The 15,745-nt window shown below is 49.1% G+C and overlaps 1 protein-coding gene across 1 annotated transcript; it reads right to left on the bottom strand.

The window, feature by feature from the left end:
- On the bottom strand, positions 1 to 3,679 carry RPL8 (ribosomal protein L8). Its single transcript, XM_056515670.1, has 6 exons — positions 3,604 to 3,679; positions 3,311 to 3,454; positions 1,784 to 1,925; positions 1,327 to 1,545; positions 433 to 548; positions 1 to 200 (listed from the first exon to the last, which is right to left on the bottom strand). The coding sequence occupies exons 2-6, from the start codon at positions 3,446 to 3,448 to the stop codon at positions 42 to 44; spliced, it is 774 nt and encodes a 257-aa protein (XP_056371645.1). The 5' UTR covers positions 3,449 to 3,454; positions 3,604 to 3,679; the 3' UTR covers positions 1 to 41.
- Positions 3,680 to 15,745: the final 12,066 nt, after the last annotated feature.

Here is a 15,745-nt window from a genome sequence, read left to right as displayed (position 1 = left end):
TGTGTTGTACAAATTTATTGTGTGGCCCCCAGGGTGGGAGCTCAGTTCTCCTTCTCCTGCACAGTCTTTGTGCCCCGCAGCCGCCCCGTGCGGCGCGCGGCGATCAGCCCGACCTTGCGGCCCGCCGGAGCGTCCCTGCGGATGGTCGAGGGCTTCCCGATGTGCTGGTGGTTGCCTCCTCCGAAGGGATGCTCCACAGGCTGTGCAGGGGGAAAGCAAGACAGCCATGTAACCACACAAACTGATGGTCAGGTGTAAATGCACAGATTGAGGGGACAAAGCAGTAACTACTCCACTTTTCAGTCGCTAATTCACTGCTAATTCACCCTGTGGCTGAAGCTTCCCTCCCAGATACATGCCAGGCTCGTCCCAATATCCCACAGATCTTTTCTAACTGTCAGAGGGGACAGGGATGACTCCAAACAGACTCACGTTCATGGCCACACCACGGACACGTGGCCAGCAGTTCCTCTTGGCCTTGTACTTGTGGTAGGCACGGCCAGCCTTCAGGATGGGCTTGTCAATACGGCCTCCACCAGCCACGATTCCTGCAGGAACAGCAGCAGTGGTGACACCCAAACAGAGCACACACCAGGACAGAGGAAAGCCAACACCAACACTGACATCAGAGCTCAGCTACAGCCTTCTTTCTGATCCAATGCACACTGGATTGATAAAGCAGTGCCATGGGATTACTGCTGCGACTTCCAGAGCAACATCAGGTTTTTCAAGTAAAGTATGAATTGAAAGAGTTCAGGGGACTGTGAAGAACTTTGAGGTCAAATACCTACTTGTTTCATGATTTACTGAGTCAATTTTACTGGAGTAATGCACCAGACTATTCACTTTTGTGTATTCCATGCAGAGGCAGGCCAAGTGTCACCAGCAGCCATCTCAGCTGTCATCAGGTGCACAACAAACCTGGTGCAGCCACTGCTTCTTGGCAGTGGTTTTGTCATTCCCTATAAGACCTCCCAGAACATTCCTCCCACCTGACACCACCAACAAGCTCCCTCAGCCTACCAAAAGCAGAAAATCAAAATGCCATTTTCCATGTAAGTCCTTCCCAAAGGACTGCAGATCTTATAGGCTGAGCAATTCCATTATAGCCTGAGGACAACGAGCATCTACTTTTCTGTCCTCTCAAATTTAGATTAGCAACATACAAAAGTAATGCAGGTGTGTAAAATACAAGCCAGGCAGCCGAGCAGACTGTCCAGCCTGCATACAGCACTGTTTTCAAGATGTTGTTAAAACTGGGGCCTTGCTTGTAAAATTCAGCAACAAGAAGCCCAGTGACAAGTTAGTTCAGTGATTGCTCCTTACCCACAACAGCCCTGTTTGCTGAAGAAATTACTTTCTTGGAGCCTGAGGGCAGCTTCACTCTGGTTTTCTTGGTCTCGGGGTTGTGGGAGATGACGGTGGCGTAGTTCCCCGAGGCGCGCGCCAGCTTCCCGCGGTCCCCGGGCTTCTCCTCCAGGCAGCACACGATGGTGCCCTCGGGCATGGTGCCCACGGGGAGAACATTCCCGATGTTCAGCTGGGCTGCAAAGGGACACAGAGCAGCCACAGCTTCACTCGGGGCCCTGGGCTGGGGCTACAGCCCTGCTGAACACATGAGGGCAGCACGACAGACCCTGCGGCAGCAGGATGCTGCATCCCAAACCCAGGAGCTGGGACACCCCCTGCCCATCCCATCCCATCCCATCCCATCCCATCCCATCCCATCCCATCCCATCGCATCCCATCCCATCCCATCCCACCCCACCCCACCCCACCCCACCTTTCTTGCCGCAGTACACGAACTGCCCGGTGTGGATGCCCTCGGCGGCGATGAACAGCTCCGTGCGTTTCTTGAAGCGGTACGGGTCGCGGAAGGCGATCTTGGCCAGCGGAGCGCCCCGCCCGGGGTCGTGGATGATGTCCTGGGGAATGCACAGCTGCTTTAGGGGGACACGGCCTCGGCAGGAATCCAAGAGCCCCAAGAACTGGGGATGGTTACTCTGGGACCGTTCTCAGCAAGACACTCGGGGGATCTGGGTTTCCCCAGTGAGTGAGCTGAAGATTCACATTTGATGTAACACAAGCTCCAGCAGCAGCATCCATCCTATCACAGCAAAGTCCTCCCTGCGAGGGTGGTGGGCCCTGGCACAGGGTGCCCAGGGAAGCTGTGGGTGCCCCATCCCTGGAAGTGTTCACAGCCAGGCTGGGCAGGGCTTGGAGCAACCTGGGATTGTGGGAGGTGTCCCTGCCCATGGCAGGGAGATTGGAACTGGATGAGCTCTAAGGTTCCTTCCAACCCAAATCATTCACTGAACACAAAATAATGCCTGGTTAAATGTGCTGCTTGTAGCTAATCCTGTCTGAACAGTTTTATTCCTGACCATCCGCAGGTATTCAGCCTCTCCATACTAAGAAATCCACTTTCACTTTGCCCAACCACCTCTGGGCAGAGACAGGGCTGGGCAAAGGCAGTGACATGTTTCCTTGGGATTGAAGCATTTCTAACTTTCTGCAATCAGGTAAAACAAAGCTTTTGAAACTCCTAAAAAAGGAAGAACAGACTTGTTGTTTCTTTTACACTTGGAAAAACATGTCCATTCTCTTCCTGAAGCACATTTGGATTAAAACACCCAACCATGTATTTATTTACAGACTAAAAACAAGTGACTCTGACACATCTCTAAGATGTGTCTGTCTTCTGGGACAGCTCATAAACGGTTGGTGTTCATTACTGATGATTTTTCAACCCTGTTGGCCAAATCCCCTATGTATTACCAAGTTCAAGTCAAACCTTGTTACCTATCTTCTATCATCACCTCAATTAGGTGAAGAAAATTCTCTCCACATCCTGACCATGACTGTGCTGTGAAACGCTGAAGGGCTCAGAGCATCCAGCCTGTTGGCACTTCAAGGTCCCTGACACCCAAAAAAGTACCTGCAGCACCCCTGAACCACTATCTCACCCCAAATACAGGTACTGCCTCGCTCCTACTGCTCAAGACTAAAATGATGGATATCTCTTGGCATTTCCAAAGATGCGATTTGTTTCTATTTTAAATATGCAATCAGCTACATGATTCCCGAGGCGCAGGGAATTCTTAGGCAACATCAAACCACGCTGGTACTGCTAGTCTTAGCGAAGCTCCAGCCGAAAATCCTATTGCTGGCTAAGGAGGCCCTCTCTGTTGAGATATTCCCATAATGCTAAAAGATGATGTATTTAAGCCTAGGGAAACCAGGATCCGGAGCAGAGGGCCAGCCAAAGTCTCCCCCGGGGACGCGGTGCAGGGACCCGGGCCGCCCGTACCTTGACGATGCCCTTGATGTAGCCGTGCCGCTCGGCGAAGTCCACGGCGCGGAGCTTGGCCGGGCCCTTCCTGTGCTTCACGTGGGCGCGGAACACGGAGCCCGCGCCTTTCCTCTGCCCGCGGATGACGCGACCCATGGCGCCCTGCGGGGACACGGGGACAGCTCAGCGACAGCCGCCACACGCCCAGCGACACCCCGTCTCTGCGCCATCCCCGGCCTGGCCCTCCCCGCGGCCGCCCGGGCGCGGATGGCGGCGGATCGGGATCGGGATCGCGGCCGCCCCACTCCTACCTGGCTCCGGCCTCCCCGGGAAAGAAGGAAGCGCTGACGTCACGGGCGCGCCGAAGCCCTTCCGGCGCTGTGACGTCACGCAGGAAGGGGCGGGGTTTCCGTTCTGCCATTGCTGCCCGGGAGCGCCCCGGGATGGGCGGGCACGGGAGCGGCTCCGCGGATCCGGGAGCGGCTCCGGCAAAGGGCAGCGCTCGGCGATCGGGGCGGGAAGGGACGGCTGTGCAAGGGGCTGGAACTGGGGAGCGACCGCGGAATGCACGGCAGTGCATTGACCGCATGGGAAAAACAAATGAAAGCTGTGCGCGCAAAGATTCTCACAGCTTCGTTTCCGACATTAAAAGCGGCGGCAAACAAACCCCAGTCTGAAACACTCAGCATGTCTTCAACTGCATAATATGAGCAAAACCTATACATTATATGTATATATGTGTGTGTGTGTGCGTGTATATATATATATATACGTATGTGTGTGTGTGTGTGTGTGTGTGTGTGTGTGTGTGTGTGTGTGTGTGTGTGTATAATAGACAATTAAAGATATCACATAGTAGTGATTGCTGTCTCCGAGCAGCGTGGTTCCACGAGAAGCCCCGCGGGGTACGAGGCTGTTTTCTCCTCGCTCCAGATCCGCAGGTCCCGGTCCAGTCGGGAACAGGGATAGTGCAATTCAGGGCAATTCAGTTCCCATCCCGGGGCAGTTCCCATCCCGGGACAATGCCCATCCCGGGGCAGTTCAGGTCCCATCCCGGGACAATGCCCATCCCGGGGCAGTTCAGGTCCCATCCCGGGGCAATGCCCATCCCGGGGCAGTTCAGGTCCCATCCCGGCCAGTGCCCATTCCGGTCAGTTCCCATCCCGGGCAGTTCCTATCCCTGGCAGTGCCCATCCCGGGGCAGTTCAGCTCCCATTTCGAGGCAATGCCCGTCCCAGTGTTCCAAGACCTGCTTCTCTGTGTCTTAAAACGCTCCTAGACGCACTCCGAGTGGCCAGGGAGGAAGCGGGGTGGAGGGGGGCTCAGAGTTCACTGCTTCACTTCTCCAGGGCTTTTTGCACACAATCACATATTGGATTATGCTGGTGGATTATGCCCAGGGCACTGAGTGCCACATCCTTAAACAGCCTTTCCTTAAACACCTCCAGGGACAGTGCACCACCTCCCTGGGCAGCCCATTCCAATATCTAATCATACCTCCAGTGAAGAAATCCTTCCTACTGTCCAACTTAAACCTCCCCTGGAACAGCTTTATGTGTTCCCTCCATCATCCCTCTACCTGGGAGAAGAGACCAGTTCCCATGTAGCTGCATCCTCCCTGTCAGGCACTTATAGAGAGCAATAAGGTCACCCCTGAGCCTCCTTTTCTCCAGGCTAAACATTCCCAGCTCCCTCAGCCTCTCCTCATAGGACTTGTGCTCCAGACTCTTCCCCAGCTCTGTTTCCTTCTCTGGGCTCACTCCTGCCTCCCAATGTCCCTCCTGAACTGAGGGGCCCAGAACTGGACACAGCACTCGAGGTGTGGCCTCACCAGTGCCCAGTACAGAGGAGAGGCATTTATTTTAAACCCCCTGGGGACTGACAGCCTGTTATCTGGGGATCTCACGGAAACAACTCAAACGAGCTCAGAGCTGCCGTGCCAAATCCTTCCTTAATTAGCTGGACCAAAGATGCAGTTTGTAGGAGGCTCCAGCCATCACAGTTACAGCTGGATCTGTAATAATCAGACTGTATTGTGCAGTTTAAGAGCTGTAGGTTTTGGGTGAAGAAGTAACTGAAGATAAAAACCCTGCAGGTCCTTTAAGCTGCCTTTGCCAGATTTTAATCAATATTAATTAGGGCATAATTGAGAAATGCAGCAAAGCAGAGGTAATCGTCTTAGTATTCCTAATCAACTTGTGCTACACTCTAGAAGGAGAAATGAAAAGTGCTTTAACTTCTTTAACAGCCCACCAGGTTTTCTGCATCAGAGGCCACTTTTCCAGAACAGGTCACTGCTGATGACCCAATTCACTGAAGATGGACTATTTAACCTTATTTGACTTGTTGGAAATTAGGAAAAGTTCATCAGCCCCACTCATGCCATTGTTCCTCTTCTTCAGCTGAAGAACCTACACATCCATCACATCTTGACAGGCAAGCTTTCCCACCACAGTATTCCTGGGACTGGTGGAACTCACCCTCCCATAAGATGCAAAACCTCTTGATGCCAAGGGCTTAGAGCCAGGATCCTTGTCAGATTCAGCCTGCCCAGGTAAAGGGATTAGCAGGGCCTGCCTGCTGGAGGTCACTGTCCCTCACACAGACAGTGTGACAGCTGCTCATCCTGGGCCCCACGTGACAGCTCAGTGCAGGATGGCAAACTGCCACTCACTTTGGTTTACACTGATTTATGTTCATGCTGAGTAGGAACATCCCAAGACTTTGATTTATGGTTCCTGTGGCAGCAGGGGTTTGGTGAGTTTTTGCTACTAAATATGACAAGAGACAGATCTCTAAGGAACTACCTGAATTTCCCAATATAAACCCAGCAAATTACATTGGTCACTCCTCTCTCATGTTCTTAGTAAGGACTTAGTAATCACTTAAAAAGTAGTTGTGTAATGACTTAGTACATTCATCAGTTTAATTATCCTGTATCAACTATACTTTGTTTTTATTGTTATTTAATTCCTGGTGCAGTCTTCACACTGCTGTCATCATCTGTGAAGCTGCAGCCTCTTGATTCTACCGTGGGCTTGGGCAGCTGCCTCCCTGCCCAGGTACTGCTGCAACACCAAGGGTAAGGCTGGAACTGGGATCAAACTTAACTCCTCCCTGCCAGCTTTTTGGATGTCCTGAAAATGGGTGAAAATGTCTGTTCCAGAAGAGTGTAAAGAGTTCTGAGTTCACTATCATCACATCAGAGGCTGTTTCAGCCTTTCCTCCCAGCAGTGCTGAGTGGTTGTCACCTATTTGTGTCACCACAGGTGTATTTATGCACACCTTGGGATCAGAGCATGCTGCTGCCCAGGGCCCCAGAGCTGGTATCATCCAAGTTGACTCTTAAGTATTTTTCCATCAGATAAAACCAGGAGGAAGCTGGGAATAATATGCATCTGGGTCTGTATGCACCCAAGATTCCTTAGGATGCACACATGGATGCTAAACCCTGAAAGTCTCCAAGTTTTCCAGCCTAGATGGCATTTAGAAATCAGAGAATAAATGCAAAGAGAAGACAGAACTGCAATAATGATGATGTAATTTTATAACTGATTTCTTCTTTTATGAGAGACAACATTAGTTAACACTTTCATCAAGGAATAACAACATTGTGTTACCTGGCCCATCCAAGCATGGACTGAGCTCAAAATAAGATCAGTTATTTACTTTAGCTGTGCCTTCAAAACTAATGGATCCAAAGAAATGCAAGCAAGTGGTTTACATTGGATGGCAATTTAAAAATACTGCCCAGGTTTGTCAGAACAGTGTGGCTGTGTGCCATGCCCTAAGAATCTCAGTGACAAAGAAATACGAGTTGAGCACTACCAGTGATTATCATTTTCTTAAACTTTGAGGAGTGGAGGTGGTACTGTGGTTTGAAAAGAGGCCCCCAGTCCCTGGGCTGATAGCTCCCAGACCCAATCTGTGGGATATTTCTCAGCATGAGGAGGAAGTGGCAGTGCCAGAGCTACAGCAGGACAAGCCCATGCTGGGCAAGGCAGTGTGAGCCATGGGGCTACTGATGGCAGAACAAAAGCAATGCAGGTGTTCCCTGGCACTGCCCACCCTCGGCACTGCTGTGCAGCAGCTGCTCTCATGCAGCTTTGAGCCCTGAGATTTTTGCCTTCAGGACATCCTCTCTGGCACTTGTATCCTGCTTTTGGCTGGAATAGAATTAATTTTCTTCCATTAGCTGGTACAGTGCTGTGTTTTGGATTCAGCATGAGAACAACATTGACAACAACTAAAACATCAGTGTGTAGTGCTTACTCTAAATCCAGGATTTTTCAGTGCCTCATGCTCTGCCAGTGAGGAGCTGTGAGGGAGCATGGCCAGGACAGCTGATCCAAGCTGCCCAAAGGGATATTCCTCACCACAGTGTCGTGTCCAACACGTGGCCAACTTGTGTGGGGACTTGGCTGGGAGGGGCTGACCACTGCTCAGGGACAGGCTGGGCAGTGGTCAGCAGCTGGTGAGCAACTGTACTGTGCATCACTTGTCTGTCGTGGGGTTTATTCATCTCTCTTTTTCCTATTATTATACTCCTCATTCCTATTATTATTGTTATTATTAATATTGTTGTTATTATTTTTTACTTTATTTCAAGTATTGGACTGTTCTTATCTCAACCCATGAGTTTTGCCTGTTTTCAATTCCCCTCCCCATCCCACAGAAGTGGGAGGTGGGTGAGTGAAGGAGCAGCTGCTGGTATTTAGTTGCCATCTGGGATTAAACAACAAGAAGCTGCTTTGCTTTAAGACATTACAGCCTTTACCAGTCTCCCTGTCTCTCTGCTAGGAGTTACAGCTGGTGGGAAGAGGAGCAGAGGCAGGGCCATCATGCTGGAATTCTCTGGCCAAAGCCTTTTTTCCACCAGTACTCAGGCTGTGCTGGAGCTGGGAGAATTTGCTTTTCTCCCTGAGGATTCTCCAAGCCTGCAGCAAGCACAGGGCTGTCTGAATAACCCAGACACATCCTGCACATCTGCACAATCAGGGTCTGAGGCTCTCAGGAAGTCTTGGCCTCACATGCCTCCCAGGACATGGAAGTCTTATGGTGCTAGGCAAAACAGGCTGTGCTTCCAAAGCACGGCTGCAGCACATCACAGCCTGATATTTTGGCAGCAGCTTCAGCCTTTGGCTGCTTCAACTACAGCCCTGAGCTGAGCTGGCTGAGTCATGGCCCCACATCCTGATTCCAGGGCAGTCACACAGGGCACTGGGGAAGAACCCACACTGCTGGGCAAGGCCAGGTCTTCTATGTCCACAGCTACCTCCATGGCACTGTGGCTGCTGGAACCCATCAAGCATCTCCCCTGGCTGGCAAATTCGCTGGGATAATAGAGAAAGGATAAAAACTGCTCCCCTGATTCTGGAAGGGCTTTGGTAGAGCCGTGGGTGCACCCGTGTAAATGCACGGTGGGAACAAGTCAAGGGTGTGTTGCCTTAATTAATCCTTTCATGACAGTCACAAGATAATTTGCTGAAGGTTAATTGCACTGTAAATAGCAAAAGGGGTGGTGTTCTGCTTGCAACAGATGGCAGCCAACAAGAAATTGTGATGAGATTGCTGTTTGGAAAAGGGGAAGGAAAGCAAGGTTTCTCTGGGACCCCACCTTGAAGGGGAACTGAGAAGGGAAGTCCTTAACTTTGTGAATCTTTTGAAAGGGAGGGAAATAAAGAATGGCTATAAGTGTTTTCTCTCTGGGAATGGTATGCTACTATGAATATAGTCCTGACCTCCTTTAGGTGGGCACTTACCTCTGTTTATGGTTTTACTGACCTCTCAGGGCCTTGTCTGGGATTAGGAACTGACATGGACTCCTGCCAACCTGCAGCATCACAGTTCCAGTCTGCAAAAATAACACACCTGCTAATCCCAGCAAACACCCTCGGGGAGATCCTGTTACTGCTGCTGCAGAGCCGGGCACAGGGGAGTCACCTGCTGCCCCTGGGCAAGGGAAGGGCCACAGAGAGGAGCTCCTGTACTGCTGGAGGGGCAAAGCCTCGTCTCCTGCTCTGCATCCAGAAAAACTCCTTGGACTCTGAGGAAATGTCCTGCAGCGTCCTGTGTCTAAAAGCAAAGGAGCCCTTTGTGAGGATCCCCTTGCAGCAGCCATCCTGGTCTGCATTCAGCTCCTGGCTTTCCAGAGAGAAAAATCCCTCTCCAGAGACACCACAGGCATCTGTTCCACTGACTGCTCCCAAAATAAACACCTCTGCTCTCTCCAGAGGAATTCCTCCTGAAAGGATCAGCTTCTGTTTGCTGTCTTGAAATAAACACTCTCCCCCAAGTGTCCCAAGTTCCCCAGCCTGTCTCATTCCTAAACCCTGGAGGGAGTTCCAGGGAAGCAGTTTGAGCTTTCCCTTCTTGCATGGAGCAGAGGAGGACCCTGACCGCATGACAACCACTTCATCATAATTGCATCTCTCTAAACCTTCCCTGGGAATACAGCACAGGGTGACCTGGAAGGAAACCACGCTTTTCACAGGGTTCCCTGTGCTTGCAGATCGATTTAGGTGGGAGAATCCCTGCCAAGTCCCCAGGCTGCAGGCTCAGCCCCTGCTCAATTTGAGTCACTGTTTTCACACAGCTGGCTTTGGGAACAGCCCTGGAATTCCCTGGGCTGGCAGAGGTGTGGCAGAGACACTGCCCGGGGGCACAGAGACTCCGGCGGTGCCGGGCGGGATTTATCTCAGAAACACGGGATAAAATCGGAACAGGGTGCAGGGGGGAAAAGCCAATTCGGTGCCTGTGCCTCATCCCCCAAACCGAGCAGCCCCTGCCAGCCCGGGCTCTGCAGCAGGAATGGCTCTGCAGGCTCTCCTGTTATTTATCCCGGCAATGACAGCAGGATCCCTCGGCAGAGGGGAGACCCGGAGCCGCAGAGCTGGAAAATCCCAACGAGACAAAGCGATCCGCACTCCGCAGACGGGCTCGCCGCCGCTCATTAATTAGGTTCTGGTGACCTCTAGAGGCCCTGAGCCCAAAGCATCTGATTTCTGCCGATCTTTCCTGAAACAATGAGCACGAGAATTCTGCTCTATTTTAGTTTCAAACCAAGATTCATTTTAGCCTTAGCAGGGAAGGCACTGAAGAACAGTAATTGATTATTATTCCTTTCTTGTTATTCTTTTCCTCCCACTAAAAGCGGTAATAATAATTCCCTGGGTGCAGCAGCCTCAAAGCTTGCACAGTAACCATGGCAAGTATTCACATTTTTTAAAGAAAATTGCTTTGTGCATTGTCAATAAGAGAGGAGCTACTTATTTTCCTTATTTCTAACCACTGATCCTGGGAAAAGTGCCCACCTCTCTGGTGAGATAATCCCATTGCTGACAAGTATTAGCTTGTTTGGGTTAAGATCCAGGGTAAGGTGTGAGTTGGAGTCTTTGCAGAGCACAGCCTTTTGTGCACGGGTCCTTGCAAGGCAGAGCTCAAACCCCGTGCTGGATGTCTCAGTCTGGAGTATGGCATCTTTTTTGAAAAATTATTCTCAGCTGCAAACAGGGGAAAATTGACAATCCACCAGATCCAGGGCCAAACAACATTGTCTGTAGGAAAATTACCTTCTGCCTCTATTGTGAAACAATAAAATCGCCTGCAGGGAAGAGTAATGCAAGAAGATGGGTAAGAAAATAAGTGTTTTTTTACTCATACATCTGGATGAGCTTAGTTTCTCATTAATGAGATAAACAACAAGGGCAGCTGATGGAGAAGGGGAGGAATCCACTGAGCCAATTTTCTGTCCTCTTGAGCAGCTGAGATACAGGATTGAAACAATACCAAGGAACTCAGAGAATTGGAAGGAGAGATGGAAGAGAAGTGAGACCCTGACCAGAGAGACATTGGAGATTTAACTGAGAGAGGCTTAAAGCCATAGAGAAGCTTAGCAAGAAACAGAAAAGCTGGAGGAGGTGAAACATATCTGCAGCAATGCACAACTCTTGAGCAAACTTGCAGGGATGTGTGGGAGACCTCCTAAAGATTTCTAATTTAAGAGCACCCAGCTGTACTTCCAGATTTAGCTATTAGCTGGTTTTCCCACGCAACACCACCCCCCCCACCAAAAAAAAAAAAAAAAATTCTCTTCAGTTTCCTAATGGACCTCCTACCAACACTTTAATGACAACATTTGTTTGGTGACAGCATTCCTGGAGGCTACAGCCAGGGCAGTTTGTGCATCCATCTTAGAAACCAAACACAATAGCACAGGATTCTCTCTTGCTTGATAGATGTGACCCACAAGACAGGGAAAAAGTGTTTGTTTTGGTAATAATTTGTTGTTGTTGTCTTCTTATGGCATAATGATGGATAAGGTTCTCAAAAAAAGAAAGTTTAATTATTTTCTTGGGGGGTGTGTTTTCTTTTTCATATTATCTTGCTTTGTTCTTCTCCTTTGCTGGGCAGGCAATAGAGCTAAAGGGATTTCATGCCTCAAAACAGAAAGGAATTCTGAGCTACAGAGGGGAATTAAAAATGGAGGAAGGAAAAAGGTTTAAAAATGGATTCTAAAAGAATTTTTATTCAGACTGTGTAAAAACTCTTCTGAGATTGATTGAATCAAAACTCCTGAGAAACACATGAGAGAAAAACTCAATTTGTTAAAGATCTGCATTCTTCTCTATCTTCTAAGTGCAGCCTACAAACTAATGTGATTTTGTTGGTCCTCTGAGAAGTCCTTTAGCAAGAGAAGGCTGGGGGGGGTGGGGAACCTCTCTTTTTTGATATTTGTGAGATAAAAAGAAACCCAAGCTCTGAGGCCACTTGCATAAGCTTTGTAAAGCTCCCTGAATTAAAAAAGAAAAAGCATTTCTTTTGTAGTTGCCAAGAAATGCTGGCAATAGTGCACAAGCATGTTTAATTTACTCAGGTTTGTTGGCTGGATACTTTTGATCAACAGTATCGCAGTGCTAATCAGAAAATGACAGGTACTTTTCATGTGGACTTTTTCTGGGTAAAACTTTTGAACTTTTCTAATCTCTTAACTGAAAATGAGGACAAAACCCTGCTCTTACCTTCTCTCCAAATAGTGGTTTTCCTTCCTTTTTTTTCAGAGATAAGACATAGAGTAAAAGGAAAGAGGTGAGAAAGGAAACAAACACTTATTGGGAAAACAGAGAAGTAAAATTCCCCCCTCCCTCCAAGAAACTGTTCGGGTTTTTTCATTAAATATTCCATTACATTTAGGATTTCCATTTCCAAATGGGAAAAAAATGTGACTGGCTCCAAATATAAGAACAATGCTTGGGGGCAGGCCTAAAGTGAGCAATAAATCAGAGCAGAAAATGTTTTGCTTGGGGAACACATCATGATTAGATCATAAATAATCCTCTTTTCTCCTATACGCAACACAGAATAAACACAGCTGTGAGCACAGCACACGCTGGTGCACACACACGCTGGTCTGTGCACACACAGCTCCCAGCCCTGGCTCCCCAGGGCACCTCTGCACAGCACCAGAGGTCTCACAACCTGAGCCTGAAGGGCTGTGGCAGAGGGGTCAATGAAATGGTGCCAGCTGAAATCCTCATTAAACCACAGCAGCAGAGCCAGGAATGCAGGGAGCACTGGGAGATGTCACCAGGAAGAAGCAACCCCTTGGCCAGCAGGAAACTCTGCTATCAATCCCTGCAATAAAATACTGTTTATTTCTTAGTAATCGTGGCAGCCACAAAATATTTCTTTCTCTGTGGCAGGATCAGATAATGGAGGAGGCTGTGCTGACAGAGGCTTGCCAGGGTGTCTTCCCAATTCTCAACCCAGTCTCAAGTACAGGGTTTATTTTCTCCATTTTGGGTGCTGTTGCTGTCCTTGCAGAGTTTGCCCTCTCAGCAGGCATGGTGGTACTAATTATTATCGTTATTATTATTATTCTTTGTCCATCTGAACATTTCCTTAGGCATTTTTAGCACCAGAAGTGAAAGGGTTTTTTTCCTTAAAGACCCCTGAGGAAAGGTAGCTGCAGTGTCTCCAAGGCTGCTTCTAAAATTCAGCACAGGTGAACCTGGGGTGACACACACAAGTGGGAGCAATGCTGGGATAACTGCTTTCCCTACCAGTCCTGAGGAACTTTCCAAGATTAAAAAAATCCAATTCAAAGCAAGTCTGAGGCATCTAGAGGGATCCTGTGTGGGCCAAAGTTCTTTTGCACGCAGAAAGGCAAATCCATCCACCTTCCAACAGAACTTGCTGGGATCTGTGTGGCAATTTCCTCCCTCTTAGATCTTCCAGTGAATTTTTCCATGACAGGGATAATCCAAGCTAATCACTTCCATTTGACCCAGTTTAATCACCACCTTCCTGAAATGGAGTTAATAGGCACTTAATGCTAAACAAGTGAGGAGGATGGTTCATAAAAGAGCTTGGAAAATCACTCTTCTGTTCCTAACACACTCTTTTTTTTTTTCTTTTTTTTTTCTCCTCTTTAATTTGTTACCCATAGTTAGTAACTTCTGAGGCCTAAACCACAATACATCTTGAGCTCACTAAGCTAAAAATACTGACTCACCAATCACAGCATACTAATGAATCCTCCACAGGAAAGCGAATCTGTCATTTCCCTTCCCACAGGAACATGCACAAGTGGTTAAATAGCCAAAGATTTTGTACAGCCTCTGCCATTGTGTGCCATTGGTTCAGGTACTGGAGGCACTTATTTCCTTTCTTTGAAGAATTAGTTTTTGGCATATTATTACCTGTCTGTCATTCTGCAGCAGCACTTATTTTAATTTTGCTTTGCAAGTACAACAGCATTCATAGTGTCTCTGCTTTTGAGATGCCTCTGTTTTAATTCTTTTAGCTACATGTCAGGAAGCAGTGGGAGCAGGGTGTTTTGCACAGCAGATGGGCAGTGCTGTCCCTGCCATGCTCCAGAGTCAGGTGTGCTGGTCCCAGCCCAGAAGGTGCTGGGATGGGGGTCCCAGATTGGGCTCCTAAGGGCTATTATGCACTCAGGGCTCTGGAAACCCCCCAGCAGGGCAGCACTGCTGTCCTAACTAAAGCTGAAAACTGCTTATAGGTGTAGACTAGTCTGTTCTCTTATAAATTCACTTTTGTCACATCCTCTTGAAATCTGTAAGCAGATTTTCTTTTTCATTACTGCTAATTTTTACTTAATTGCTTGTTTGGCTAGAGTTCAAATATGGATCTTTGAAATTGTCTTCACTGCCTGGAAAAATCTCATATCCAATGGTTGGGGCCCGAGTGGATTTACACAGCAACAATCTCACATGGCTGTAGTCTTCTCATCTCTCACTGATGACACCTTCACCCTCTCTGCCTTCAACACTAAGGCTGTGCTTCCACTGAGGAAAGGACCTCGGGATCACCTGTGGGTAGAGTGCATTTGCTCTGCTCAGCCTGGACATGGGTCTGCAGTGAGTGGGATCTGGTGTTCACACAGAGATCCTACCAGGAGGACTTCCCTGATGCCCCAGCCAGAGGCAGGAATCTCAGAACTGCTGGCAGTCTTCAGTCTTCCTATTGAGTAATTCCTGTCTCCCTGCTGCTGAAAACATGTCATTCATGGCAATGTGGTGGTTGAAGGCAGAGTCTCAAATAGCAGATGTTTATCTTACCACCCCAAGAGCTCTTGTGTAATACTCCTGTCTTCCCCTGGGCCAGAGAGAGTGAGGATGAAGGATCCAGGGGCAGCTCCAGCACTTGTGCTGGCTGTGCATCCTCGCTGGGGGGCCCATTGCCAAGGAATGGGAAACAGTGGAGTTGCAGGGCTGGGCTCTGATTGATGTTGATCCTGAAAAACGACTATTTAATAAACAAACAAACAAGGCATGATATCCCCACGAGCACTGTTAGCAGGGAAGTGAGCTGCTTGCAGAGACTCACTGACATCTAGCATGTGAGGTTGGTCTATATTTAGCACTTTGAAACTTTCCAGATAAGAATTCTCTTGATGTGAACTGAAACCTTTGACCATGACAAAACACAGAGTGAGGCTCCATGTCCCCACTTCCTCCCTGCTGCTGCAGGACAGCCCTCATACTTGGTGATTGAATCATCAGGCTCCCAGCGCTAACACCCAGGCTCCAGCAGCCTTACCACACAGGAGGCAAACAGAACACGTGTTGGCTAAAACCTGACAAAGCAACACTTGGATTTAGGTCAGGCACAGCAAACAGGAGTTACTTGTGTGCAGTACCTGGCTCCCGTTCAAACCCAGAGCCTGATGAATTCACACCAGCCCAGACATGCAAAGCGGCATCTGCCTTTCCCCCTTCCAGAGATTTCTGCTCAGACATCACCCCCAGCTCCTCACTGCTGCCCCACAAACACCCCACAAAGGCTGCCTGGCTGCTGGGCTCTGGGGAGCAGACACACTGGTGATGCTCCCTGGGAGCACAAGGTGCAGAATTCCTGGCTGCCCCAGGGCTTGGCTCTGCAGCCCCTCACTGCCCCAGGGCTCTGCTCTGCAGCCCCTCACTGCCCCAG

The sequence above is a fragment of the Oenanthe melanoleuca genome, unplaced genomic scaffold (genome assembly GCF_029582105.1).
Source record: "Oenanthe melanoleuca isolate GR-GAL-2019-014 unplaced genomic scaffold, OMel1.0 S033, whole genome shotgun sequence".
NCBI classification, from domain to species: domain Eukaryota; kingdom Metazoa; phylum Chordata; class Aves; order Passeriformes; family Muscicapidae; genus Oenanthe; species Oenanthe melanoleuca.
The sequence above is the reverse complement of the archived record's forward strand: the minus strand, read 5'-3'. Positions and strand labels throughout refer to the sequence as shown.